This window comes from Silene latifolia, chromosome 3, assembly GCF_048544455.1.
Source record: "Silene latifolia isolate original U9 population chromosome 3, ASM4854445v1, whole genome shotgun sequence".
NCBI classification, from domain to species: Eukaryota; Viridiplantae; Streptophyta; class Magnoliopsida; order Caryophyllales; family Caryophyllaceae; genus Silene; species Silene latifolia.
This window is the reverse complement of record NC_133528.1, coordinates 4,953,743-4,980,840: the sequence shown is the minus strand read 5'-3', so window position 1 is coordinate 4,980,840 and position 27,098 is coordinate 4,953,743. Positions and strand designations below refer to the sequence as shown.

The window sequence follows — 27,098 nt, the reverse complement described above, 5'->3', positions numbered from 1 at the left end:
GAAGCAAGCCTGGCGGTTGTTGTCTTGCCCGGACAGTTTGTGGGCTCGAATGATGAAAGCAAAGTACTACGCGGGGAGCGATTTCCTTGGTGCCGCTATGGGGCACAATCCCAGCTACACCTGGCGAAGTATTATGGAGGCTCGTGGAGTGTTGGTGAAGGGTCTGCGTCGGAGGATAGGGGATGGAAGCAACACGCGAATCTGGGGTGATGCTTGGGTACCGAACACACAAACGGGTAGAGTGATATCTCCTTGTCCGAATGGTCAGGATGGAATGTTGGTAGCGAGCCTTATCACGGAGCAGCAATCTTGGAATGTGGAGCGAATCAATGAGCTTTTCCTGCCGTTTGAAAGAGAACGGATTACTAATATTCGTTTGAGTCCAAATAGGCCGCAGGATAGGTGGTATTGGAGTGGGGAGCGGGATGGGATTTTTACGGTAAAATCAGCTTATCGTATGTTGGCGGGGGAATGGCTCGATATGGCGGAGCAGTCGGATTCGACTAACCTGAAATGGCTCTGGAATAAGGTTTGGAAGGTACCGGTCTGGCCACGCGTAAAACTATTCTTCTGGCAGCTGTGTAATGAGGCTCTAGCAACCAAAGCCAACATCGCTGCTCGAGTGAAAGGTGAGTCCTCTTTTTGTCCCTTATGTAATTTATCTGATGAGTCTAGTATCCATCTTTTTAGAGATTGCAGGGTGGCACGGTGGGTGTGGGAGCAGCTGGAGTTAGGACGGGAGGAGGACGAAAGAATGAGTGGGGTACGGCTTTGGGTGGAAGAGAGGTGGAGGGAGATTAGTGGAGCGGAGTATGAGAAGTTTGCTTTGGGTTGTTGGGCGATTTGGGAGCACAGGAACAAGGTTGTTTTTGATGGAGTAGAGGTGGAGCCGGAGAGGATTGTCAGACGGGTTTGGGATGTGCTGCACGAGGGGGAGGGGGAAGGAGTAGTAGGCTGTTCGCGAAAAGGAGGAGGGAGGACTGGCCGTTGTGGGAATGGGAAGGAAGTGGAGGCGTGGAAAGCAGCCCCTAGGGGCTATGTCAAAATCAACGTGGATGCGGGTGCAAAAGAAGGAGAAGGGACAAGCACGGGGATGGTATGCCGTGGGGAAGGAGGGGAAGTGATGTGGGGGATCGCTATTGTTAGAACGGAGTACTGGGAGCCGAGTGTTGCTGAAGCAGTAGCAATGTGGGAGGGCCTAAATGAGGCGAAAGCGAAAGGGTTGCGGAAGGTGATGATGGAAAGTGACTGTTTGCAGCTAGTTGATTCTCTTAAGGAAAAGCGGAGCGGAAGAAGTGTTTTTTCTCAAGTTGTCGAAGACATTTTAAGCCTTTGTAATGATTTTGAGTCGGTCTTATGGTCTTACACTAGTCGAGTCAATAACTGTGTAGCGCATTGCCTAGCTCATATCATACCTAGGATTACTGGTCGTATGGAATGGTCGGACTCGTTACCGACAAGTGCTCAGAACGCTGTACTCTTTGATTTATCTATGCTATAGTAACACCTTATGGTGTTTTCATCAAAAAAAAAAAAAAAAAAAAAAATATTATAAACTAATGCCCACAGGTTCATAAAGTAAAGATTTTTTTTTCAAATTGATCGTCCATACGAGATCTTTAATTTGAAAAAATTTTGTAGTTTTCGAGTTCGAGACCAAGAACTATAAACCGTCAAAGAGTTTTAGCTCAAAAAGAAGGTATCCCATATAATATGAAAAACATATAGGGGTACCATGTAAAATATCCCAAAATATAGTAATAAATTAATAAATATATATACTAAATATAAATATAACAATAATATAATAAATAATAAGAATAATAAAATAAGAATAATAATAATAATAATAATGTTGTTGAATAGAACTAATCTGAACTGAACTTGATGGAGATATAGTGAACTGAACTTAATAAAGCTGAACTGAACTGAACTTATAAGAATTGAAATTAAGTCCAAAAGAACAGAGCCTTAATAGACTCTCATAACATACCGGAAGGTACTTGTGAAATGGAGGATACCTACAATTAGGCCTGTCAACCCAACCCGTAATTCCGATCCACCCGATTTTTTAGGGTCGAAGATCCATATAATTTTGACTCACGACCTGAAATGACCCGTTATTTTAAGGTCGAAATCCGACCCAATCCGTTCGATCCGATAGGTCAAATTAAAAATTTTATTTAAAAATCAATTTTATATAACTTTTATATCATCAAATAATAAAATAATTATTAAAATAATTTTATTTTTATAAATGTCTTAATTTAAGTCATACGAGAAATAATGAATATAATCATTTAATTTTTTAAAAAGTGGAGTATGTTTTTTCGGCTAAAAAAGATAAAATAAAAGACGTCATAAACTATCTTTGACCCGTATTCTGACCTGACCTAATTCGAGACCCTTATGACCCGACCTAAAACCGACCCGTTTAATAGGATACAAATCATTCAACCACAAACCTAGCCACGTAATTATTACTCCCATAACACTTAGGAACTAAGAATTTGAGTTGAGCTACTACATACACTAATTTTGGAAATTTTGAATTTTAATTTTTTAAGAATTTGTTACTCTATTAACAAAAAATCATTTAAACCGACCAAATACTCTCTATATATACAACCCAACCCTACGTACATCACATTCATCTTAATTCATTCATTCATGGCTGCTTCTAGTTTACCAATAGGCGTTCGATTCCGTCCTGAAAAGGTACACCTTGTCGCGTATTTCCTCGCTGCCAGGCTTCAGAACCGAGCTTTACCTCCATGTTACCCTCAGTTCATAGACTATGATGTCTACACTGATCACCCTTTTAATATCTTGGATTCAACAAAACAACTGAGAGGTGCTAATGACGCCGATGAAGGCTTCTTCTTCAGTCATCTCAACAAGACTACTCCCAACGGAAAGAGGATCAGTCGGTTTATCAAAGGTCATGGAACGTGGTTAGAGAAGTCCAAGACCCATCAAGTCTGTATCGGTAAGAATAATGTCGTCGGGGAGGAGAAGTACTTCAAGTTTAAGCCGGTCGTTGGTGGGAGTAGTATTGGGAACGAGGATGAGTGGACGATGCATGAGTATTATCTTAAAGGAAACAATGAGATGGTGTTATGTCATATCACCAAGAAACCGCATTTTACCGATGATGACGACAAAAGGTGCAGGGGGCTGAAAAGGAGGATCATGCCATTAGATTACGAGGGCAGTACGAGTAAACGAGGTCGTATTCAATACGATCAACCAGCAGGAGCAGGGTGCAGTTCTGGAATCATTAACCCTAACCAAGATTACCCGTATCAAGTTCTTCCCCAAGCTAACGACAACTCTGCCCTCGAGGGAACAAAGAAAGACGCATTAACAGAGGAGATAGAAGGGATGGTGCTCGACTGTAACGACAGGGATGAGGACAACACTAATAATAATAATCAAGAAGTTGTTATTAATGAGGATGATCAAGTAGGGCAACTTTTAGAAGAAGCTGGAAAAAGTTCGTCTCTGCCAAACGGAGCACAAGAAGGTGACGATCAATTTGATATAGATGAATTCGTGCAGGGATTGTCTCTGCCAAACGGAGCACAAGATAATACAAGTAACATCAGCCTCGAGGGTTCATGGACAGAATTCGACCTTGATATCAGTTCGCTCCCACCTTTACCGACTTTCTAGTTTGATTTGTTTATGAAATTTTATTTATCGTTAATATTTATGCAAGATAATGTATTAATTTGGAGTATTTCTTTTTAATCAATGTTGTTTAACTTATTTGTATATAGTTTAGCAAAATTGTTATGAATAACATACGAGTACTTTTCTTGATTTGTGAACATATTCGCTACCTCGACTGCTCGACACATACACGTAAATAACACCATCATACATAAAACATAATGCATGATGGACAAACATGATCAATGTACAACACAACAATTATCAATGAGGATGAGTTTCATCTCGAAATCTTGAAAGGAATTAAATTCAGTGCATTACTACATAAATCCAGAAACCGACTCCATGAATATAGTTACCCAACCAACCCCAAAGCTATAAAAATCAAGCTTATAAGATTCATATTAGTTTTAAAACCGCCTTTCTAGTACAAAAACAAGGACATCCAACCAGCCTGTTACCCTGTTAACAAACAAGTAGCTGCGATTTGCGCACCTAAGGGATTGTCGGTTACCTGATACTTCTTGAGAGTCTGCAAGCATATATCTGCGAGCTGCTGCGTCCAAAAGTCCGTCCCAACAGTTGTAATCTCAAAAGGCAAATAAAAGAGGAGGAAACATGCTGTTGCAGAACACTGGTAAAAGTTAGAGGTTAAACTCGGAACAGTTTAACTACATGAAGCTCTGGGATAGCTTTGAGAATCTAAGCTTTTTGAGTTTATTGCTTAATGAAGGGTTCCCACAACTGACGTCCACAATCTCGACAATGTTCACTCCTTTCTTCATGGACAAATCCCGTATAGGAGTTTTTTCCAGATGAATATTTTCCGACCCAAGCATTGGAATTTGACTGTTACTTCTATGGTTCTTTGTTTTACTAGAAGCATCAGGGCTTTTCTTGCTCATTGCTTGTCTAACACTGTTATTGCCCACGTCCTCCAAGGGTGTCGTTTGTTTTGGTCTTTTCGGAGTTGTGACCGCACGAACCGGGACAGTATGTGACTTTTGGCTTCTTATTTTTCGGGCAAATTCAGGATCTTTATGCTTACTATTAATGCCCAGGCCGCTGCTTCTACTGCTGCTTGCTTCATCCATTGATTTCCTTGTCTTCACAACATTTTCACGATATCCAGGACTAGACTTCGATGACTCAAGTTCCCTTGTCATTAACGAACTAATTGTCCCTATTGTTCCCACTCTGACAGAACCCCCGCTACCTCTGATTGCTTCCAGTGTCGCCATGTTTTCTCCTTCACGATCAATTAAAATACCAAGTAATCAGTAACATATTCAATAATCATGTACCATATAGTGCGCGTTAAGCAAGAAACCATACGAAACTCATGCAACTTAATCAAGAATTTTTTTAATGCTCTAAAATTAAAATCACAAATTCTCATCATAGACGGGAGGTATCCGTCTATAGTTATAGACGGGCCAAATATGCACCCACTTTAAGCATAAGACAAACAACACGTTGCATGGTGGGGCCCAAAAATGTCACCAGTTTAAGCATATTTGACCCGTCTTTCACTTTAAACGGATATATCCGTCTATAGTGAGACTAATTGAATTAAAATAACAAGAAATATCAAAATAGGGCTAGGAGCCAGGGAAGTTTTGATCAGAAACCAGGTTCATGTATGACTCTGTTCGATTTGCAGTAACTTCGCTGAATGAAAAGCACAGAATGAAATCCTAATTGCTCATTCATAAAGCATTGCAGCGGAGCAGGAGTCGACATATTTTGAAGGAATCATAGAAAAGACTGCAATGGGGAACTAAAACCGGGCAACGGAACATAATACATTAATAAGCAAACTGAACAATGCCTCTACAAAGAAGAAATCCATTAACAGCAGCCTTTAAATCCTAAAAACTGATGCAAATCATTCCTGACAGTGTTGATTTACGACACGCCGAGGTTGTTGATTTGCTGTGTTCAATCAGCAACCAATTTCAGTAGTTTCAGTTGATTATATACACTTTTAATCAAAACAGCATTCTACAGATGATGATTTTAACAAAGACCAGAACTTTATTTACATTCACAACCAATCAGAATCAAATACTCCTTCCCTCCGTCCCAATCATTTGTTTACCTTTGATTAAATACCCTTCACCGAGAATAGAAACTGCAAATGAATGATTGAGACGGAAGGAGTACCTGAGTAACAAGGTTAAAACTGAGATTAACATGATGATTAGATAGATAATCAAGAAAAGTAAAAGAGGGATTTCTACTTTCTAGTCAAAATTTCCAGAAGTTATGATGAAAAAACACACTTTTTTGACAATAATTACAAAATCAAAAAAAACACCCAATAAAACACCCCACTTAATCAAATCGACTATTCCCTCCGTCTCAATCATTTATTTACTTTTGATTAAAATCCCGCCTCACAAAGAATATAAAAGATAAACAAATTATTGAGACGGAGGGAGCAAAATTAAAACTACAGATCAAAAGAAAATGAGATCTAAAATACCCAATAATCAACACAAAATAATCAAAAATCAGAAAAATTGGAAACAAAGATGGAATTTCAGATAACATACCAAGAAAAGCTGCTCCAATAATTAGAAGAAATTAGTGCTGCCCACTAAAAAAGATTGGAACTTTAACAAATTGGGGTTTTGACTTTTGAAATAATCAAATTGTTTGAAGAATTTAATTGAGGAAATTGGAAGATGTGATTAGTCAAAGTTAGGCCATGAGGGAGTGGGGAAGAAGAACTGACATCAGATAATCTGAATATCTGATAATGTTTCTTACATTGTCGTGCGATATACATGCACATTAGGCCCCACTAGCCATCAATTAATGACATTATTAATTTGTTTATTATTGTGCTAATCATGATTTAAGGTTATATGGTTAGTCTCCATTAATACGGAGGTATCTAGGCCTGGCAAACCAATTGGGTTGGGTTATTCGGGTTTGCAAGAATTCGTGTGGGTTGGGTCATTTTGGATCAACTATTATTAAGGTATTTATGGATAATAATCAATTTGCAATAATAAACATTCAGGCCGGGTTATACTGCGTCGGGTCAATTTGGTTCGGGTCAAAATCGAGTTTTGAATTCGGATATGGGTCGGGTTATAACCGGGTCGGATCAATTTTGTCGGCTCTATAGGTACTGTCTTAATATTATCACACTCTTAGACAAATCTTTTATTTTTCCCTATGCATTCTACTTTTGTCTTATTCATACTATTTGACCAATTTTAAGTTTAAAACGAATATACTTATCTTAAACAATAATTTGTCTTAAGGTTAAGGGGTAACTTAGCGAGACCAAGCCTCCTTACTAACCCTCCACTAATTCCACCACTGGAAATAAAGGTGGAAAACTAGCAATTGGTTATTCAAAACACAGTTAGTCTTGCTGAAGACGGGTCGGAGCAAGTGACGAGTAATGCCACTCACAAAACGGATAGGGGGGACAAGGTGGGGCACCCCCATGTGCTTTCCTCTCTCCTCTATTTGGGTTATTTGTGAGAGGAAGCGGATATGTTATAGTTCATGACAGGGTATTTTTGGCTTAGTAAGACAGTAAAAGGTTGGGGTTAATTATAGTTCATTTCGGGTCATTTTTGAGTGGGGTTATCATTGGGAGATAAGGTAGGTCGAGATCGGTTTGGGTCAGGTTATCAACTTATTTTTATCTCTTATGTTACTTTTTGATTGATAATCTCATGTTATATTAGTTTTAAGAGTTTATTTATTTAGGAGTATTTGTAAAAATACTACCTTATATTATTTTTCTTATTTTAAACTACCTTTGATTTCTCATTTTTGACCATTTTTGGGTCAAAAACTACCCATGCTGAAAATCCAACAAAATTTGGTCGATTAAGCAACATTTACCTTTTTTTTTTTTGAAGAAATTAAGCAACATTTACCTATATCACATGACTTTGTTAACATCAAACAACAATGGCCAATCGCGTCCAAACAACAATTTAACTTCATATGCGCAAAATTTATGTTTGCATATTTCAATAATAATAGCTACAAACATTTGCTAAAGTTAAGTGTAAGTACATCAAGACATCCCAAAATCGGAGCTAAGCAAGAATAGTACATAAAAGAGTTATGTGAGATAAGTTAAATTGGAAAACTGTTCAAATATGTCTAGACTATTAGCGTTGGTAGTTACTAATCAAAAATAAGGAAAACAAAGGTAGTTGATAACAAAAAAAATAATGTAAGGTAGTCTTTTTACAAATACTCCTAAATATAAAGTAGCTTTTGACAAAACCATATAACGAAAGACCTAAATAACAAGAAAATAATTAAAGATGAATGTAAATCTAATCTTATTTGGATTAGTTAAGCTAATTTGTTATTGGGACAGAACCATATAACGAAAGACCTTAATGGCCTTATTATGCAAAGTGATGATTGGTGAAAGTTAATTTAGCTGGGTTTTAGGTACATAATCATTTGGTTTTACAATAATGTTTATGTAAAACGGTTTTATATATAAGAATTATTGTTTAACAAGACCCTTTTTTTTTTGTTTCACCTTGGTTTATAGCCATTTGACAGAGTCCAAAAACATCCATAAACTGAGAGATTGTAGATTTAACAATTTACAAGGGGAGTGCAGCTATCTGCTATGCTCAGTTGCTCACACCCCTTTGTGTTCTTCCTGCATTTTTATAAGTACTGCCCAAATTTTTCATACTATGCAGAAGAGTTTTGAAGCAAGGGAGTAAGATCAGACAATCCAAACATAAATGCTTGGAAAATCCCACATCTAAAAGCTGCTTTCTTTGTACAATGATGTCAATAAGTTTAGCTCTAAGGGTAAAACCAAATCGGAATTGCCGATTCACATTTCTTCTAGTGAGTCTTATATGAGACGACTGTATGCGTGAGACCAACATAAATCCTTTCGTCTTCCTTATTCAATTATAGGGTTAAATGGTTTAATGGCTTGGTTGTATGCATACAAACTGTCTCGTAACTTTTCGTATAAAAATGTAGCCTAGTCTGAAACATCTAGATTTATTCTTGCAGTTTATTCCTCTTCTGTATTGCTGTCATTATTTTCTGCCTTAGGATTGTCAGAAGATAGATACTCCAAGGCAGTCACAACATCGGAGATATAAGGACGTGTAGATGCTTCTTCTTGAAGGCACATTGCCGCGATTCCTAATGCTTGGTACAGACTCTTCTTTGGATAGTCATCCTGAAGCAAAGGGTCAGCCATTAGGTGGAACTTACTTTTATCTTTCAGCAATGGTTGTGCCTGCACCAAACATACACTATGATCAACGACATTTGGGACGGAAATTTTGTGACAGTCGATATCAGACAAGACAGTTTTACCCATTCAACTAAATTTTGCTCCTCACTGGGCCGGCTGGTGTCAAACACTCTTCTTCCTGTGATGATTTCCAGGAACACGACTCCAAAGCTGTAGACATCCGACTTAGTAGTCAGTTGACCTGTTGCAGCGTACTCAGGTGCGCAGTAACCAAACGTGCCCATGACTCTTGTAACAACATGAGTATCGTCTCCCATGGGACCTAGCTTCGCCAGTCCAAAATCTGAGAGCTTCGGGTTGAAGTCCTCATCTAATAAAATGTTTGATGCTTTAAAATCCCTGTATATTACTGGCGGATTGGCGGTTTCATGGAGGTACTCAAGACCTCTTGCAGCTCCCTCGGCTATTTTCATTCTAGTTTTCCAGTCTAGAGGTTTCGTCTCCAGTTTTAAATCTTCATACGAGATAGAAGCAAAAGTAAGCGATTTAGAAGGCAAGAACATCAAAACTACTCAGAAAGGTTTGACAAGTACCGAGAAGGTGATCCTCGAGGGATCCTTTACCCATGAACTCATACACCAAAAGCCTGTGAAGCCCTTCAGCACAGTAACCAACAAGGGTAACAAGGTTCGCTTGTTTAAGAAGGCTCAACATTAGAACCTCTACCAGGAACTCTCGATTTCCCTGCAGGCCGTTCCTGTCTAGCTGCTTTACCGCAACAACCTGTAGCAAAATAATGTCTGTCTATTATTTCTGTAGTTCTGTTTGTTTCCTGACAGAAATACGTGGAAGAAAAAAAAGAGAGCGTGTTAATTTCACCTGCTTAGGATTATCGAGGAATCCCCTGTAAACTTTCCCAAAACCACCTTCACCGAGTAAATTATCATTTGTGAAATTTCCGGTTGCATCAGACAACTCTTTGTAGGAGAAGATCTTTGCATTGATGTTTCCCTTTCCATATTTAGCGATCTCTTCATGGATGTACCTGTGCTTGCTGCTATCTGTATTGCTTTCAGATGATTAATATCTTAAAATCTCGTCTAAGAAATGATCATAACCCTGAAAATGCAGAGAAAACCGTCACCTGATTTAAAAGAAATGTTGGCAAAAGCGAACGTGGGTTTACTTGTAAGCAATTGTTTGATGCTAGCCCTTAGAGATGCCCTTAATGACGTCTTTGTCCTTCGACTGGTCCCTGGTTTACCCGGGTTTGCATTCTTCTGATCAACAGGTGCCTCCTCTTCCTTTGCTTCTTCATCGTCCTGTGTCGAGCAACATGGAAAGCAACTCATTGTTGCCTTCCTGTTGTCTCTTTAACTTTAGGGATGCAATGACAAACAATGAGATTATACCAGTCAGTGCCTATAGTTTTTTTTTCCGGGCAATGGAACACGATGTATTCCAAAACCCGGAAAATTTAATCTTCCAGGAAGTGTAAATTTTCCGGGTTCCAAAGGAAAGAGAGGAACTTAGCAGTAGATTTTTTTTGTCCTCTCTTTCCTTGTGTTACCCTTACCGCGATTATCCCAGCTTGGCAACAGAAAGAGTAAGTATTCTGGATTAAAAAAAATTACCTATCTTTTAGGAATAGATAGAGGCCTAAAATTTTTACCAGGTAATTTACCTCTTTCCTCCCTTTTTTAACGGTTTTTCATAGAGTTAGTTAATGTCCTACTATATAGGAAGTATGGATTAAATCAATGGTTACTGTGATTATAAAAAAGTCTTTTATGGAGCGGTTTTATAATAATTGAAACTAAAATGCCTATTTTTTTTTTTTTTTTAACAATTGTCGAATGATTTCTAATGACGTAAAAATGGTAACTAAGTGACACGTATCACTAACAAAAACCTAACGTCTAACTGTAAAACCATATTATACGAGAATTTATACAAGACAATAACATTTCGAGTTGATGAACAATGAAAACAAAAACTAGAAATGTAAGGCACTGCATATTCACCTGTTATCAGACCTTTTCCGGTTCAACAATATGAAGAACTCCGAATGTCCAATGTGACGATCTTCTTTCAGACATGACAACAGTCGAGTTATGCTACTTCAGACGGTCAGCAACAAATATCAGGTGGACATGTACATTTGTTTTGGCCACTGTTAGACTCCTTAGGGCCAGTTATACAAGTCGATGAGATTTGAACATCCGAAATGTATTTGAGGAAGAATGTTAACCAAACGATTGACAGCGAGGTCAGATCAGATTGGTATCTGTATCTTAATTGCTAGGCAGAAACTCCTTGGTTGGACATGTGCATTAATGGAAGATTTTCAGATACAGTAAATTCAGATTTGAAAATGTTCTTACTTTGTAACCTAATATACAGAACAGAACAGTCAGATTTCATGTGACTAAGAGAAATCTGACTGTACATACATTTGCAAAAACTACTTTGCATTGCCTGAAAAAATGTTTGTCGGACAAGTCGATATTACAGTTCATGTGACTAAAAGGAGGTATCTTGAACATCGGAGTAACAAAGTGAAATTTGTGGAAGTACGGAACCTCAAGGCATTAAAGTGGAATCAGCCAAAACCTCAAAGCTCCAAAAGTGGAAAAATTACTTCATAAATGTTCTCTATGATGCACTGTAAATACTGTAATAGGTAACCAAGCAATTGAAAACAAGATTACAGCAATAAAGAACAGCCAAGACTCGAGACTGTAATAAAAAAATAAATACTAGCTGAAAAGAAAATGCGGAATTGCAGGTATTAAAACTGCTGCAACACAACTCAAGCCTTTATAGCATGCTGCACTGTAATGGATAGTATGGTTCCCGCCTATGGCGGGTTAAGGAGTATCGCATGTTAACAGTTTCAAATCTGCAAAGCATACCGGCTTAATAGAAGGTCAGTTCTACTTTTCATCTTTATATATGCATGCAGTAACAAAACATATTCATGGAATAAAATCTTGCATCTACAAGTTTATACCATTATCATAAGGGAACTCAATGCTTTTCGATTAATTGGATCTTCTAATCTTTCCAAGTATGGTAGTTTAAGTACAACTCATTACGAATCAGATTTCACTGAAACAGTTACATGATCCTACTGACTCAGACATACCGGCTCAAATAGATGCACAAATGAGGTCTCTACTGTGAGCCATTTACAAAAACTTTTCATACTACGAAACTTTGTCGAAGTTAGTAACAATTAACTTTACCTAACTCCTTGAACTACAGCTTTAAAATAACCTATATTCTGTACTGAGAAACTAACCTGCAGACTGCAGAATGCATATTTGGAGACCTGAGAATTTAACCCTAATCCGCTTCTTTGAGTGCAGCTACTATCTTCTCGAGCTGACTGAGACGAGTTCTAACATCCAATATTACTCGAAATGTTCTTTCTTGACCTTGACAAGGGGCTCAGAACCCAAGCCTTCTTTTCTAGCATCAATAGGTTTGAATCCGGGAGGTACATCAGGATGATTGCCTACTCTCTTTGGAACAAAACCAGGCGGCACATCAGCATTCCATGTAGCCAGACTGGACTTTGGTGGGAATCCCGGAGGCACATCAAGATTAGTGCCTATACTCTTTGACACAAAGCCAGGTGGGCCTGGCAGCCCGTCAGTCGCAGCATAAACAGCCTGTTTCTTCACTCCAAACCCTTGAAGCTCATCTGCCTTCCTCTTAGCAACACCGGAATGACTGTGTTTCGGTGTGAACCCTGGAGGTACATTAAGATCATTGATAACTTTCGGTGTGAACCCTGGAGGTACACCAGGAACAAAGCCAGGCGGGCTTTGCGGCTTCTCACTGGCATGAACAATTTTCTTCAACCGAAACATAGTACTACTAGCAGGAAGCACATCTACCTTCTTAGTAACATCAGAACTAGGCGAGTCCCATCCCGAGTGTACAGCAAGATCATCACCACTAAATCTAGTCGAATCTGCCTCATCAATAGCAAACAACAGCCGAGGAGGTTGTAACCTTCTCAACCTAACCGATCCTCTCTTCCTCTTGACAATACCTTTCAAGGCAGCGCGTCTTGTTAAAACACCGTCTCTGAACCATTCCAAGTATCTTAAAGTAACTTGTGGTACATAAGATATCGACGGGATATACAACATCTGATCTTTGACAGGGTTAGAGTAACCCAACCATGCTAATTGCTGAAGTTCCCTGTGTGGTATACCATAACCCATCAAACCCCTTTTGACGAGAACAGGCAAATCCTGATCATACCCAAATTGCATAGCTACGCGATGAGGGTTATACTGCTCAATCGATTCTAACCCTACTAATTCACCAACTCTCAGGCAACGAGCCAATACTTGAACGTCTTTCCTCACATCCTCGTCCATAAAAACCCATTGTTCCTCGTCTCTAAACACACCCGGGGTAGGCAATCCATCAATAGCCTTGCAATAAGGCCGCCACACAAAACAATCACCACAAGATTGCAACACAGACCTCACATTCCCAATATCCTCCTCATTAACATCATCCCATCTCGCAATCCTAGGTTTCCCAATCCCAATCTTTTTAGGTTTAGGCTGAAACTCAGGAAACCTTTCCCATGCCCAAACTTGCACCAACTGCAATGGTGCCCAAGCACTAACCATCAACATATCATCAGCAGCAACACCAATTTCAGCAAAATCTTTCATAGCAGAATGAACCAAACTCAAATCTTTATATATACTAGCTAAAACAAAAGGAGCAAGGGCAATCTGAATCCCCTTAGCTAAACAAACCGCGATCCTAAAACATTTGGAAACAACAGAATCAAAAGGATAACTCGGAAACACAAACCTAGATAGCCAGAAAGACAAGAATGCTACATGCTCAATTTCGCTTCCAGTTCCCATAAAATTCTTCATCCAAACAGTCTGACTCACCTGAGTCACCTCCCCTTCCTTCGACGACAGTCGTCGTAATTTCTCATAAATTGACATCAACTGCTCCTCAACTTCAGCAACTTGTCTGTCATGGTTATAATCATAAACAGAACTCCCTAAAACAGAAAAACCACCCAAAACCAGAACATCTTCCAAGGTCACAGACGCCTCACCCCAAGGAAAAACAAACGTATTCGTCTCGCAACACCATCTTTCAACTAATCCAAGAACTAATTCCTCATTCTTAATCACACGAAACCGAGACGAAACAATAGCATCAAAAATCCCTGCTTTTTTCCATAAAGGTTTAAACTTTGGTGCCAATTTATCAACCCAAGATACCCATTCATCCTCAGTTCCACTCCTCCACCCATTAAACACACAATCCAGTACAACCGGTTGAAAAGCGAGATGAATTGAGGGTAAAACTGGTGTTTTATCAGAAAACTGTAACATGGGTTTGATGAAATGTGAAGTTTTAGACATGGGTTTTCCTCCTTTTGGTGAAATCATTAGTTCTTGTCTAATATCCATCAAAATTTGAGGGATTTCTGCCATGATTTACAAGGTTTTTTTTGGTGTTTTTCAGAGGGTTTTTGGAGTTTATACTGTATAGCTGTATACAGTATACTGTTCTATTTTGAGTATGCTGTGTTTCCTGTGAATGTCTCTGCTATAAATGTTTAAAGGGATGAAAGATTGGTGAACGTACAGCACATGTTTTAAACCTCGGACTTCGTTTATGCAATGTATTCTGTGTGACTGTATGGTAATTTTTTGAGATTTGAGGGTATGAAAGGTAAATAGTGTGTATCGGTAATTATTGGATAAGACGGTCCGTTTACTTTTATTTCATTTATTGATGGATGATGGCCAGTAATAAATGAGTGTTCAACTAATTAATGGGTCTTTTTACATTCCAATCTAAATCTATCAACTTTCGATATTTTCGAGACAACATTTTGATGATTATTTCTCAATTTCTGCATTTTTTTTAAAATATTTTTTTTTTAAAATCTAAATATGTAAGTTTATGATTTAATTTTCATATTTTTTGACATATTCATAATCAAAGTTTTAAACTCTAAAGTCTAAACCACCAAGAATAAATGAGTAAAATAGGCTAAATAAAATAGAATAAAATATTAGTATTAATTTGTTAATTACTCCGTAGCTTTTAGAAAAAAGTTCTAAAAGTGGTAAAATTGGTTCCAGGTATAAAATCTAGATTAGATTTGAACTATATTATTCGGACATGAAACGGAAATTTAAAGTGAACAATCGGAATAAATTCAAACCGAACTTTATTTGACTCGAAAAGACTGATTGGCGTGTAGTTTTTAGAGACACATCACACATGCTTGGAAGGTGGGAATCAAAAGCTTTCACCAAATTAGATAGCATCAGAGGAAGAGTATCGTCAGGTCTCTTACCATTTTTATCAAATTAAATTTAAATTTCTTTCTCATTTTCTCATTTGATTTTCTCAAGGTTAGAAAGCATTGACTGTAAACATGCTAAAAATATGTATAAAAACATTGATTATAAACATGCTAAAAGTATAAATATTATTTCATACTTCCTCCATTCAACTCCACTCTACCTATTTCATTTTTGTGCACTATTCACGATTGTGTATTCAATTTCGATTTTCTCTCGATACGTAAGCGGCAATATATTCATGTGGGATCTTGTTTGATTCGTCTTTACGAGTACATTAAAAATATCTAACTTTTATAATTTTTGCAAATACGTAGTCAACGATATTTAGCGCGTAAAACACGCGTTGGCAAACGTGAAAAAAGAAAGTGGTAGAGTGGAGTTGAATGGAGGAAGTATAATATGATAAATAATGCTATATTATTTATATAAAAATACTCGATAAATATTAAATGTAGTCTTAAAGATCAACAAATAACAAGCCCTATTATGGAACCCGGATTTCTTGTTAGGGGGCGAAAAATTTCAAAGTGGATGGAAGTTTAAAAAGTCTCAAAATTTTGAACTAAAAATTTCGGACTATTCATTTTCCCAGCTGGAGCTCCCTCGCTCCACCACTGACAATGAACATAGAGAGTATAAGACGGAGTCATGACTCAACTAATTACTCCGTATTAAAAATGAATCATAATTCCATATAGACTCGATTTTTTTTTTATATAATTGCCTTTACCTCCATGTATTTGGATTTTTATATGTTTATTTTACAGCATTAAAATAAATGTAAAAGATTTTACGAGAAAAAGGATTGTACATCGGATGTAGTACATCATACTTAATGACTTTTTGAGTTTTTGTGTATTTTTTTCGAGTATTATAGAGTTTATAAATTACATTTTAATTTTATGATGTCAAAAATCAATTTTTTTTGAGCTTATATGTAATTTTTTTGAGTTATAATATAACTTTTTGAAATTAAAGTTTAACTAAATAAGCTCAAAAACTTTAAAATAAAACTCAAAAATTTTAGATTAAAACTCAAAAACTTTATCTTGATGCTCAAAAACTATACTATCTGGTGTACTACATCAGATGTATAATCCACTTACTGAGATTTTACCTCTTTTTCACGAAAATTGAAAGCTGAAATTTTACTGTCATTGCAGCTTTGTTACAAGTACTTGGTTGTGATTCATGTGATTTGTGAACCTCTTAATTGGTACAACACAAATTCTTGTTTAAGAGGAAGTATCCGTCTTAAACCTTAAAACGAGTCAAAATACGTTGTACAAAAATATTCTCTTTTGTTATGAGGATTCAGAATTATTTCAGACTCATTATTATCATGACTAGTAAAATTCACTAATCTTCTGTTTTAGTACTCTTAACAGCAACATATAGGGTAAATAGTAAATGATCATATTTAAATCTTCGTCGATACCAATCGTATAATCGTGTTGCCTGAGATATATCAATTTTCAAAATAGGAATTATAACACGAAATATGACTTTTGTACCGAGAAAGTCTAGATTCTAGTTTTACACGAATCAATGAACATTCGATCTAAAGATAGAGACCGTGAGTTTCCTTAATTATATAATTTTAACTTCTAATGAACATTAAATTTCCGATTAGTCGATTACTCTTAATTAGCAACTAAATACACAGGAATACCAATACCGGATCATGTTTCTTTTCCTACAGCACAAGTTCAACTACTGTACTACAGTTGCAGGAACCCTTTGCTGCTTTGCATTTGCTGATAATCACAGACCGCCTTCTCAAGCTTGGATATCCTCTTTTCAATGTCCAACACCAGTCTCTCGAAAACTCCAACTGTTCCGCCTTCTTCTCCTTCTCCTTCATCATCATCAATAATAACTATAACATCATTAACTTTCCCTTTCACCAAAGCCGGCAAATCACCACAGGCAATTTGTAATAGCTTATCGGGTTCTTGCTCCATTTTCTTACTCAAGTCTTCATTCTCGAAATCAGCTGAACCAGTGTTCCCATTTTCGAGCATTTTGCACTCAACTGGTGGCGAGCTTAGAAGGCAAAGCGTTTTCAGAGACAATGTACGTGATCTTATTAGTTTACGTCTAGTATAGACGCAGCAAATAGGATCATGCTCATCCAAGAAATTCTTTCCCTTCCACCAATCTGCATAACGAAGAGTGAATTCTCCCTGAAACGATCTAGAGGGCACATACAGTTTCGTCATAGTGATAAGTTGATTCAAGTTAGAGATACATGTCTCATTAGAAGAACTCGGAAATGAACAAGGTATATCTTGATCAAATCCGAATTGCTTAGCCACTCTATGAGGATTATAGTTCTCTGCATTTTCAAAGTCAAATCCTTCCAATTCACAAACCCTTAAGCAAACAACAAACAATTCCCATTTCGAATTCTCATCTGAATCAACGGATACCCATTTTCCGACATCATCAGAAAAACTCGGATATGGGCGCCATCTAAAGGTCTCACCAGCCAAGTCTAACTCCGTCTTTAACCCCTTGTACCGTATTCTAACCCCCTCCCAACGAGCTAATCTCGGCTCTCCTATGGTTAACATCCTAGGAATGGGTGCTAACCTCGGAAACCTCTCCCAAGCCCATAACTGAACCAAATGCAAAGGCGCAACCAACACCAGAACATTAACATCAAATGGGTAATCTGAACAATGCACCAGCTTCTCCTTCAACAACCTCAATCCTCTATAAATAATCGCTAAAATCGCTGGAGCAAGCGCAATTTTAACCCCACGACTAAGCCTAGCCGCCATGGAGAAAACACACGGTCTTATAACACAAGAGCACTTGGTTATGAACACATAACGCGAAAGCCATAACGCCAGAAACGCAGCATTCTCTAGCTCATCACCTTTCCCCATGAAATACTCCCTCCATTGATTCTGACTTACTGTAAATACATCAGACTTAGAACCAGACCTCACACCAACCTCACGTTTCCAATTGATCAATTTCTCCTCAATATCGTCAACAACAGAAGAACTACTACTCGTAACAGAATCACCTAACGGCGAAAAACCACCCAAAATCATAACATCCTCGACTGTAATACTAGCTTCACCCCAAGGAAACACAAAAGTATTACTTTCAGGACACCATTTCTCAACTAAACATAAAAGTAAATCAATTTGTTTCTCAATTTGGTAACCAGAACATTTTATAGCATCAAAGATTCCGGCTTTTCGCCACGTCGACTCATGTTTAGTCTCCAACTGGTTAACCCATGACTGCCAATATGGTATTGGAGATGGGTTTCCACGGAAAAGCAGCTTTGGTTTACGGTAAAGCGATAAAGATTCAATCTTTGGTGGTTTTGGAAGCTGAGATAGTGGAGATAATGAAGGTTTGATGAAATGAGCATTTCTCAGAGTTGGGGTTTCAGTCTTTTCATTAGTGAAATTAATCATAAACTCGTTTCTTTCGTCGATAAGAGATGTTTCTGCTGCCATTTTTTTTGAATTGCTTAACATCAATGGTGCCAAATTTGTGCAGAAAGATGTAAGAAGAATAAAAGACTGAAATTTCTAATATTTTCTAAACAAAAATGGAGTTTTGAGTTTCTAACCTGGTGAAGATAACCGTTGAAAGTGTTTCTGCTGTAGTCTGTACATATGGATGCTCAGTCCACTGTCCACAGTTTAATTACAGTACCGAAGTTGTTTTAGGCTAGTGGATAAGACGGAGATATTATACACGGATTAGTACGGTTTTTATTATTTTACCTTTTTTCAATTTTAAGGGTAATTACTACGAAATACGTATAAATTAAGAAATCGATTAATTTTTGTTGATGACTAAAGTCGAGAGTTTTGGAAATTTCGTTTTTTCATTGTCGACTGTATATTATAGGAGATTTATATTTATTGATTATCAGGTGACAAACGGGTACGTGTTTTTATTGTTTTAAGAAGTTTTTTTTTTCATTGTCGGGTCGCTCGGGTGTATGTTTACAAAATAAATGTACTGTAGTTAATAATGGTATTTGTGATATGAGGTCATATAGGATTTGCAAATCATACTTTTTGCTTAGGCTTTTACTTTAATTCCATTTTGAGGTAAACTGAAAATTTACAGACCACCAGATCATAGACCTAGCTGACAGTAAAGTTAATTTTACAGCAACAGTAAATGTTGGTTTAACATTATCTTATCAACAGTCTACAGTTGAATGGCTCAAGAAAGACAAGTTAAGCAAATCGATATGAACCCGACTCAAAGCGTCCGAAATCCGACTCATATTGGTAAGGGATAAGACTGATAACTCATAAAATATGTAGTGTAATGACTAAAGAGATAGTCATCAACTCATCAAGCTTCATTACCTATCATACATCCGAATCTCGTCAATCGAGGCATATATTAACAATTACAGGCCATTACAAAATAAAAAGGAGACTAAAACACATTAGAACCAAGTTTCTGCTGTTTAATGCAACAAGTACTCAAGTAGCATTTTCTACCTGCAATTGCTAACTATCCTCTATGTTATGCAAGGTTAGTACTTTTTAGGTAACAAAGCGGAAAATTCCCTCTCAAGTCTACTAATCCTCAATTCGTACTGAACACAGAGAGCTACAAACGGGTTATTATTACTGACAGCAAGCTGACCGCCAGCAGGAATATCGGCCTGATTCGTGGTAACTAATGCTTCATCAGGTTCATCTTCAGCAAGCAGGGCACCCGATGTTTTCACCTCCGTTTTCTCATGTTGCTTAACAACATTATGTTCCCTGTTTTGGTCTCTAGCATTGACTTCAGAGTTTTTGGAACCCCCATTCGCTAAATTCTGATGTTTTGCAGCAAAATCTGAACCTGCAGCTTCATCACATGGGGTATTCAGTTCCGTTTCTGCTAATTTGCTGCATAGAATATTGATCTCATCCGCTTCATTGTGGGAACTATTGTGATCTGGGTTATTACTACACTTGCCTATACAAACCTTCATATGGAACGCGCAAGTCATCGTGTTTTGACTACAAACTTGCAGGACATTTCGAGAGGACTCCTCCTCCTTAGGTGGCGATTTTTCCATTTGATTTTCACTTGCATTCCCAGCTACATCCATAGCATCAAGTTCATTACTTCTATCACAAATTTTGGGACAAAGCATTGGCAAAGACGAAGTAATTGAACTTAGTTTACGTTTCCTATAGACCCGAAGAGGATCATTCTTGCCCAATAAACTCTTTCCCTTCCACCAATCTGCATAACGAAGAGTGACTCCTCCCTGAAACAATCTAGAGGGCACATACAATTTTGTCATTGTGACAAGTTGATCCAAATCAGGGGAAGTAATCTCTAAGGCCTCATTAGATGATCTCGGAAATGAACAAGGTATATCTTGATCAAATCCAAATTGCTTAGCCACTCTATGGGGATTGTAGTTCTCTGCATCCTCAACGTCAAACCCTTGCAGTTGACAAACCCTTAAGCAAACAGCAAACATTTCCCATTTCTCATCTGAATCAATGGATACCCACTTTCCAACATCATCATAAAAACACGGAAATGACCAGTTATCGATAGAAGTTGCATATGGGCGCCATCTAAAGGTCTCTCCAGTCGAGTCTAACTCCGTCTTTAATCCCATGTACTGTATCCTAACACCCTCCCAACGAGCCAATATCGGCTCACCAAGGTTTAACATCCTAGGAACGGGTGCTAACCTCGGAAACCTCTCCCAAGCCCATAACTGAACCAAGTGAAATGGTGCAACCAATTCCAAAGCATCAACATCATATGGGTAATCTAAACAATGCACCAATTTCTCTTTCAACCACCTCAATTCTCTATAAATAATCGCTAAAACCGCTGGAGCAAGCGCAATTTTAACCCCACGACTAAGCCTAGCCGCCATGGAGAAAACACACGGTCTTATAACCTGTGAGCACTTTGTTATGAACACATGACGCGATAGCCATAACGCTAAAAATGCAGCATGCTCTAGTTCATCCCCTCTCCCCATGAAAGACTCAGTCCATTGAGTCCAGGTTCCCTTTATTACACCAGACTTAGAACTAGAACCCACACCAACCTCACTTCTCCAATTGATTAGCCTCTCCTCGACATCGTCAACGACAGAAGAACTACTACTCATAACAGAATCACCTAACGGCGAAAAACCACCCAAAACCATAACATCCTCAACTGTAATACTAACTTCACCCCAAGGAAACACAAAAGTATTACTCTCAGGACACCATTTCTCAGCTAAACATAAAAGCAGATCAATTTGTTTCTCAATTTGATAAGTAGAACCCTTGATTGCATCAAAGATTCCGGCTTTTCGCCATGCCGGTTCATGTTTAGACTCCAACCTCTCAACCCATGATTCCCAACACTGTAATGGAGATGGGGTTCCTCTGAAATACACCTTAGGCTTACATAAAAGTGATAAAGATTCAATCTTTGGCGGTTTTGGAAGCGGAGAAAATGCAGATAATGTTGGTTTGATGAAATGAGCATTTCTAAAAGTTGGGATTTCATTAGTAAGGGTAATCATAAACTTTTTTCTTTCCTCAATTAATGTTGTTTCTGCAGCCATTTCTGTGGTTTACTTAAGAACAATGGTGACAAATTTCTTCAGAAAGATGTAAGAAAAATGAAAAAAAATGCTGAATTTTAATATTTTCCTAAGAAAATTGGAGTAATTGCAGAGTTCTAACCTGGTGATTTGGTGAAGCAGCTGTTGGAAAGAAATGTGTTTCCAGCTTACAGACTTATTACAGTACATGCAAAAGTAATTTAATGAGTATCGGAGGGCTTTTAGGCTAGTGGTTAAAGATAGAGTTGGCATAAAGGGCCGCGGGCCGGTGGGCGGCACGGCCAGGCACGGCCCACAGCACGGCACGGCACGGCCCGACGAGAAAATCGAGGAAGCACGGGCACGGCACGAATGGGCTTTGGACGGGCTCCGACGCGATTTTCATCAAAAATCCGTGCCTAGGCACGGCACGGCCCAGGCACGGTGGAGCCCGGCACGCACTAGGCACGACGGGCTTGGCACGGCCCGGCACGAAGAATGGCCCGTTTATTATTATTTATTAAATAAAAAGTACAATAACATTTAACAAAATATATATTTAAGCCATTAATCATCATTTATTAAACTAAAAGTACACTAATATTTAATAAAATATATATTTAAACCATTAATCATCATTTATTAAACAAAAAGTACTAAAAATATATCAATTATATAACGTTTTTTATTTAAATAAAAAAAATATTAAAGCACATGGGCCGGCCCACGGACAAGGCACGAAAAGCCCATGGGCTAGGCACGGCCCGAGCACGAAAATGGCCGTGCCTTGAGCGGGCCGCGACGTAGGTTTGGATCAGTGGGCCTGGCACGGCACGGCCCGAGGAGCCCAATATCCGTGCCTGGGCCGGGCCAATTTTTGGGGAAGGCACGGTGGGCCGGCACGCGGGCCGGCCCAGCACGGCCCATTGCCTACTCTAGTTAAAGACGGAGATATTATGACTTATGGATAAGATTTAAGTCGATATGTTACGGAATTACGGCTTTACGGTCTTATTAATTTTAATTTTTCATTTTTTCCTATTTTTTTGGAGTGAATAGGATTTTCATGTACGAGCGGGTACATAAGAACAATTGAACAAAGGCCGAACAAATCACAAATAGATGTTTACTTTTTAGCTACCACTAGGAGTAACTCGATTAAAAAGTCGAATACTTCTTAATTATCTCTAGAGATTTATTCATTATTGGGTGACGGACGGGTCATGTTTTTTTTTAAGCGATTTTTTTCATTGTCGGGTCATCTCGGGTTTATGTTAAAAATAAATAAATTGTACTGTAATTAATAGTGGGTACTTCTGAATTTACAGGATTTGATATCAAAAATTGAAGGATGATAATGAATTCATACCTTTTGCTTAGCCTTCTACTTTAATTCCATTTTGAGGTCAACTGAAGTGAGTAGGTGACAGTAAAGTTAAAAACTTTACAGCAACATTAAATGTTGGTTTGACATTATCTTACCAATCTACAGTTGAATTGCTCGAGAAAGACTGGCAAAGCAAAACAATATTAACCCGACTCAAATCGTCCGAAATTCGACTCGATTTTATAAGTGACAAGACTGATAACTCATAAATATGAGTGTTGTTTAGTTAAATATGGTAATGGTAAATCATAATCTGATAATATGAGTAACTCATTAATATGATTATAATTTGAAAATTACATAATGTCGTATGCCAACGTATCAGAATGTATTTTTCGTATTTTTAGTCCGTATTTGGACATAAATCGAACGACAAGTTCGAAAAGTTGAAATAAACATTCTGATCTCTGAATCATCTAAACTGTTAATTTCTCTAGCAATACTAACATTAAATTAAAACAATGTCACCCTGAATTAACATTCGGAATCATCTAAGCAACATTCGTATGTTCTGACTTCTAACTCGATAATGTGCCTAGCTTACTTGGGCTCGGATTTAGCTGTGCCATAAGTGTCGAAACTGTTATCTCGAGCAGACTAATCCTTTCTTCAAACTCCTTATATAAAGACTCTAAAGGGTTATCATTCTCATCGTTACTCGTCTCCTCTATATCGACCATAGTTACATCATCACGCGCTTCATGTGTTTGATTTGCATCTTCATGCTCATGCTCAGATGGTGTACATACCCTTTTAACCAGTTCCACGAATTTATCAGTTTCATATGCGACTGGAGCTCGCTCACTGATTTTTCCGATCTCAGGAACCAAACATTCATGACTTTGAGATGCCAAGTTCTCAACAGGAACTAATTCCGTCATCAGAATCTCCTTACTGCTCACTGAATCTACCTGCATTGCATCATTACACCTCGGAGATGGAAAATCCCGAGGTCTGATACCTTTGAACTGTATATTCAGTTTCCTCGGACAAGAAATCAGTGATGCTCCCTTCCACCAGTTTAAATACCGGACTGTGATATCTCCCTCGAGTAATCGAGGAGGTACATAACACATACTACCACCTGCAAGTTTTAAGTCTGAATTCTTCCTAGGAACGGAATCAGGAACGTCTTGATCAAATCCAAATTGCATACCGACTCTATATGGCAGGTACCGCTCCACACAATCTACACCTTCCAACATACAATCTCGCAAACACTTTGCAAATGACAAATACTCCTCATCTACTTCCGAATTCATTTCCACCCAATTTTCCTCGTCACCATAAAACTTCGGAAAATCCCAATTCTGTAAGTACAAACCATAAGGCCTCCACAAAAACAATTCCTCAGCAAAACCCTCGTCCATTCTCGAGCTACAGACATTGTGTTTCAGCACATGTACATTATGCCAACGAGCTATTCTCGGCTCACCAGGGACTAAACACAAGGGTTTCGGACTTACTGTCAGAAACCTCTCCCAACCCCAAACCTGAACTAACTGCAATAATGACCAAAGATCAAGAGGCAAATCTCGATATATTTCAGCTACAATTCTTCGTTTCAACAAGCTTAAATCGCGATATATTTCAGCTAAAACACCACAACCTAAAGCAATCGTAGTTCCTTTAGCAAGACGAATAGCGAGGGCGAAAATATTAGTATTAATATTAAGACAATCAGTACAGAAAACATATCTAGACAACCACATTGCTAAACAAGCTACATGTTCTAATTCACCACCTTTTCCTACAAAATACTCCATCCATTTATACATAGCTAAATGTCCAAAGTTTTTTCTTTTTATTTTAGTACAACAAATTTCCAACTCATCCTCCATTGTTAAGTCTTCATAACTTCTATTTCGAAAGCAATTTGTAACCGTTTCGCCTAAAACAGAAAAACCACCCAAAATCATGACATCTTCTAAAGTTATACTACATTCACCCCATGGAAAAATGAAAGTGTTGGTTTCAGGACACCATTTTTGAGCTAAATACATGATTAACATAACATCTTTGTGAATCTTATAAGTAGATGCCTTAATTGCATCAAAGATTCCAACTTTTTTCCAAATTTTTTCATGGGTTTTCTCTAGATTCTCTACCCATGTTTTCCAAGTTACTCTAGGAGATTTAAAACCTTTTAAATTGATTTTTTTCTTGAGTTCATGTAAAATGTTGGGATTTGAAGTGAAATAAAGTGGTGGTTTAGGGAATTTTTGATTTTGTGTTGGGTTAATGATTGGTTTAAGGAAATTAGCATTTCTTAATGTTGGAATTGAATCATTATTAAGAGATATCATGAGTTCTTCTCTTTGAAAATTTTTGGATTTGTCATGTTTTTTTTGTTGTTCTTGGTAAGTCATTGATGTTTGGTAGTTGAAGTCATACAGAAATGGTCACATGGAACATACAAGTAGGGCTGGGCACCGGTCAAAATCGGACCGGACCGGAACCGGAATCGGCAAAATTCATGGATCGGGACCGGACTGGATTACAAAAATTCCGGTCCGGGACCGGACTGGAAAAATTCCGGTCCAAGACCGGACCGGATCGGTTGGACTGGAATTACCTAATTTTTCAAATTCCGGTCCATTGGACCGGAATAAAAATTCAGTTTTAAGAAAAAAATGAAAATAACAATAAATGGTGGACCGGAGACCGGACCAGAATTTTTAATTCCGGTTCCGGTCCACTCGATTTCGGTCCGGACCGGTCCATTTTTCCGGTCCGGACCGGATTATGCCCACCCCTACATACAAGATAAACAATGGTAGGCAGTCTAGGCACTGGCCCGGCCCGGTAGGGGACTCGGTATATGCTGGGCCATGGCTGGAAGGTCCGTCATTTTTTGGCCCAACGACGCAATCTGGCCCGCAAACGGCTTTGCTTTAGATTTTTTTTTTAAAAAAAGAAAATTCATATTATGTTGACCCATTCACTATAAATAGTTTCATGGCGACCAAAACGAATTCATAAAGCTATTTAGTGAATGGGTACACGTACACGTAACATGCATTTTTTTTAAAAAAAAAAAAATCTAAAACAAAGTCGTTTGCGGGCCAGACTGCATCGTCGGCCCAAAAAATGGCGCCCCTTCCAGCCCATGCCATGGCCCAGCATATCCCGAGTCCTCCACCGGGCCGGGCCGGGCTAGCGCCCACTTTCCTTTGGCTTGACCCGCTCCAGCACTAAAAAAGGGAAATTAAAGTAGGCCTAGCACAACCTGTCCCGCCCCGCCACTTATTGCCTCATTGGGTTATGCTCGGGCTAATTCAAGAGCCCAGCTTGATACGGCCCGACTTTGAAGAAGAGTAGTGTTGTTCCCGGTGATAGATGAACCAACTCAACCAAAACCTTAAGGTGATGGTTGAGGCCCAACTATTATAAATATTCCTATTACGCTCCCTCACTCAAATGCCCATTGGGCTTGAAGAGTGGTTAGTTGTCACCAAGCTCCCCGTCACCGTGTCTTTGGGTTTCCACTTCGAGTTTTTGAGGAGTTTTGAGGTTGCCAGGATTTGAACCCGTGACCTTTGGTCACACTGGCTCTGATACCATGATAGATGAACCAACTCAACCAAAACCTTAAGGTTATAGTTGAGGCCCAACTATTATAAATATTCCTATTACCCGGGACGATGGTCACCCACTCAGCCCTAGCTGTAGTCTATAGGTGGTATTCTTTAACACCAGATATCCGTTTGATAACTAAAACGGGTTAAATACAACCTCATTTAGATAGATAAGACAAACTTTTACTATTACCTAGGTTGTCAGCTTTTGCCCTCATACACTCATACATTTAAGGGCTTTAGCAATAGACAAACCTCGTTTGAGGTTCATCTTATGCCAAATCATCTAACATACAAACCTTTC

At 38.3% G+C, this 27,098-nt stretch overlaps 4 protein-coding genes across 7 annotated transcripts; all 4 read right to left on the bottom strand.

Annotated features, from left to right (window-relative positions):
- Nucleotides 1-3,936: 3,936 nt before the first annotated feature.
- On the bottom strand, nt 3,937-6,370 carry LOC141646883 (uncharacterized). Of its 2 annotated transcripts, XM_074454870.1 has the most exons (3): nt 6,234-6,370; nt 5,777-5,841; nt 3,937-4,924 (listed from the first exon to the last, which is right to left on the bottom strand). In XM_074454870.1, exon 3 carries the CDS (start codon nt 4,914-4,916, stop codon nt 4,347-4,349), a length of 570 nt encoding a protein of 189 aa, XP_074310971.1. In that variant the 5' UTR covers nt 4,917-4,924; nt 5,777-5,841; nt 6,234-6,370; the 3' UTR covers nt 3,937-4,346. The 2 variants fall into 2 exon arrangements, with proteins under 2 accessions (XP_074310971.1, XP_074310970.1); XM_074454869.1 differs by lacking the exon at nt 5,777-5,841 and having other exon boundaries at nt 6,234-6,365.
- Nucleotides 6,371-8,564: 2,194 nt separating this feature from the next.
- On the bottom strand, nt 8,565-10,556 carry LOC141646895 (putative serine/threonine-protein kinase PBL23). 2 transcript variants are annotated; one of them, XM_074454887.1, is made up of 6 exons: nt 10,531-10,556; nt 10,041-10,273; nt 9,776-9,957; nt 9,490-9,679; nt 9,019-9,410; nt 8,565-8,938 (listed from the first exon to the last, which is right to left on the bottom strand). In XM_074454887.1, the coding sequence occupies exons 2-6, from the start codon at nt 10,246-10,248 to the stop codon at nt 8,708-8,710; spliced, it is 1,203 nt and encodes a 400-aa protein (XP_074310988.1). In that variant the 5' UTR covers nt 10,249-10,273; nt 10,531-10,556; the 3' UTR covers nt 8,565-8,707. The 2 variants fall into 2 exon arrangements, with proteins under 2 accessions (XP_074310988.1, XP_074310987.1); XM_074454886.1 differs by lacking the exon at nt 10,531-10,556 and having other exon boundaries at nt 10,041-10,514.
- Nucleotides 10,557-16,692: 6,136 nt separating this feature from the next.
- Nucleotides 16,693-18,968, bottom strand: LOC141645847 (serine/threonine-protein phosphatase 7 long form homolog). Of its 2 annotated transcripts, none has more exons than XM_074454031.1 (2): nt 18,872-18,968; nt 16,693-18,361 (listed from the first exon to the last, which is right to left on the bottom strand). In XM_074454031.1, exons 1-2 carry the CDS (start codon nt 18,915-18,917, stop codon nt 16,995-16,997), a joined length of 1,413 nt encoding a protein of 470 aa, XP_074310132.1. In that variant the 5' UTR covers nt 18,918-18,968; the 3' UTR covers nt 16,693-16,994. The 2 variants fall into 2 exon arrangements, with proteins under 2 accessions (XP_074310132.1, XP_074310133.1); XM_074454032.1 differs by having other exon boundaries at nt 16,693-18,357; nt 18,872-18,955.
- A 593-nt stretch (nt 18,969-19,561) lies between these two features.
- Nucleotides 19,562-25,057, bottom strand: LOC141646545 (uncharacterized). The gene is made up of 3 exons (XM_074454416.1): nt 23,761-25,057; nt 21,972-22,027; nt 19,562-21,685 (listed from the first exon to the last, which is right to left on the bottom strand). Exons 1-3 carry the CDS (start codon nt 25,055-25,057, stop codon nt 19,802-19,804), a joined length of 3,237 nt encoding a protein of 1,078 aa, XP_074310517.1. The 3' UTR covers nt 19,562-19,801.
- Between the last annotated feature and the right edge of the window lie 2,041 nt (nt 25,058-27,098).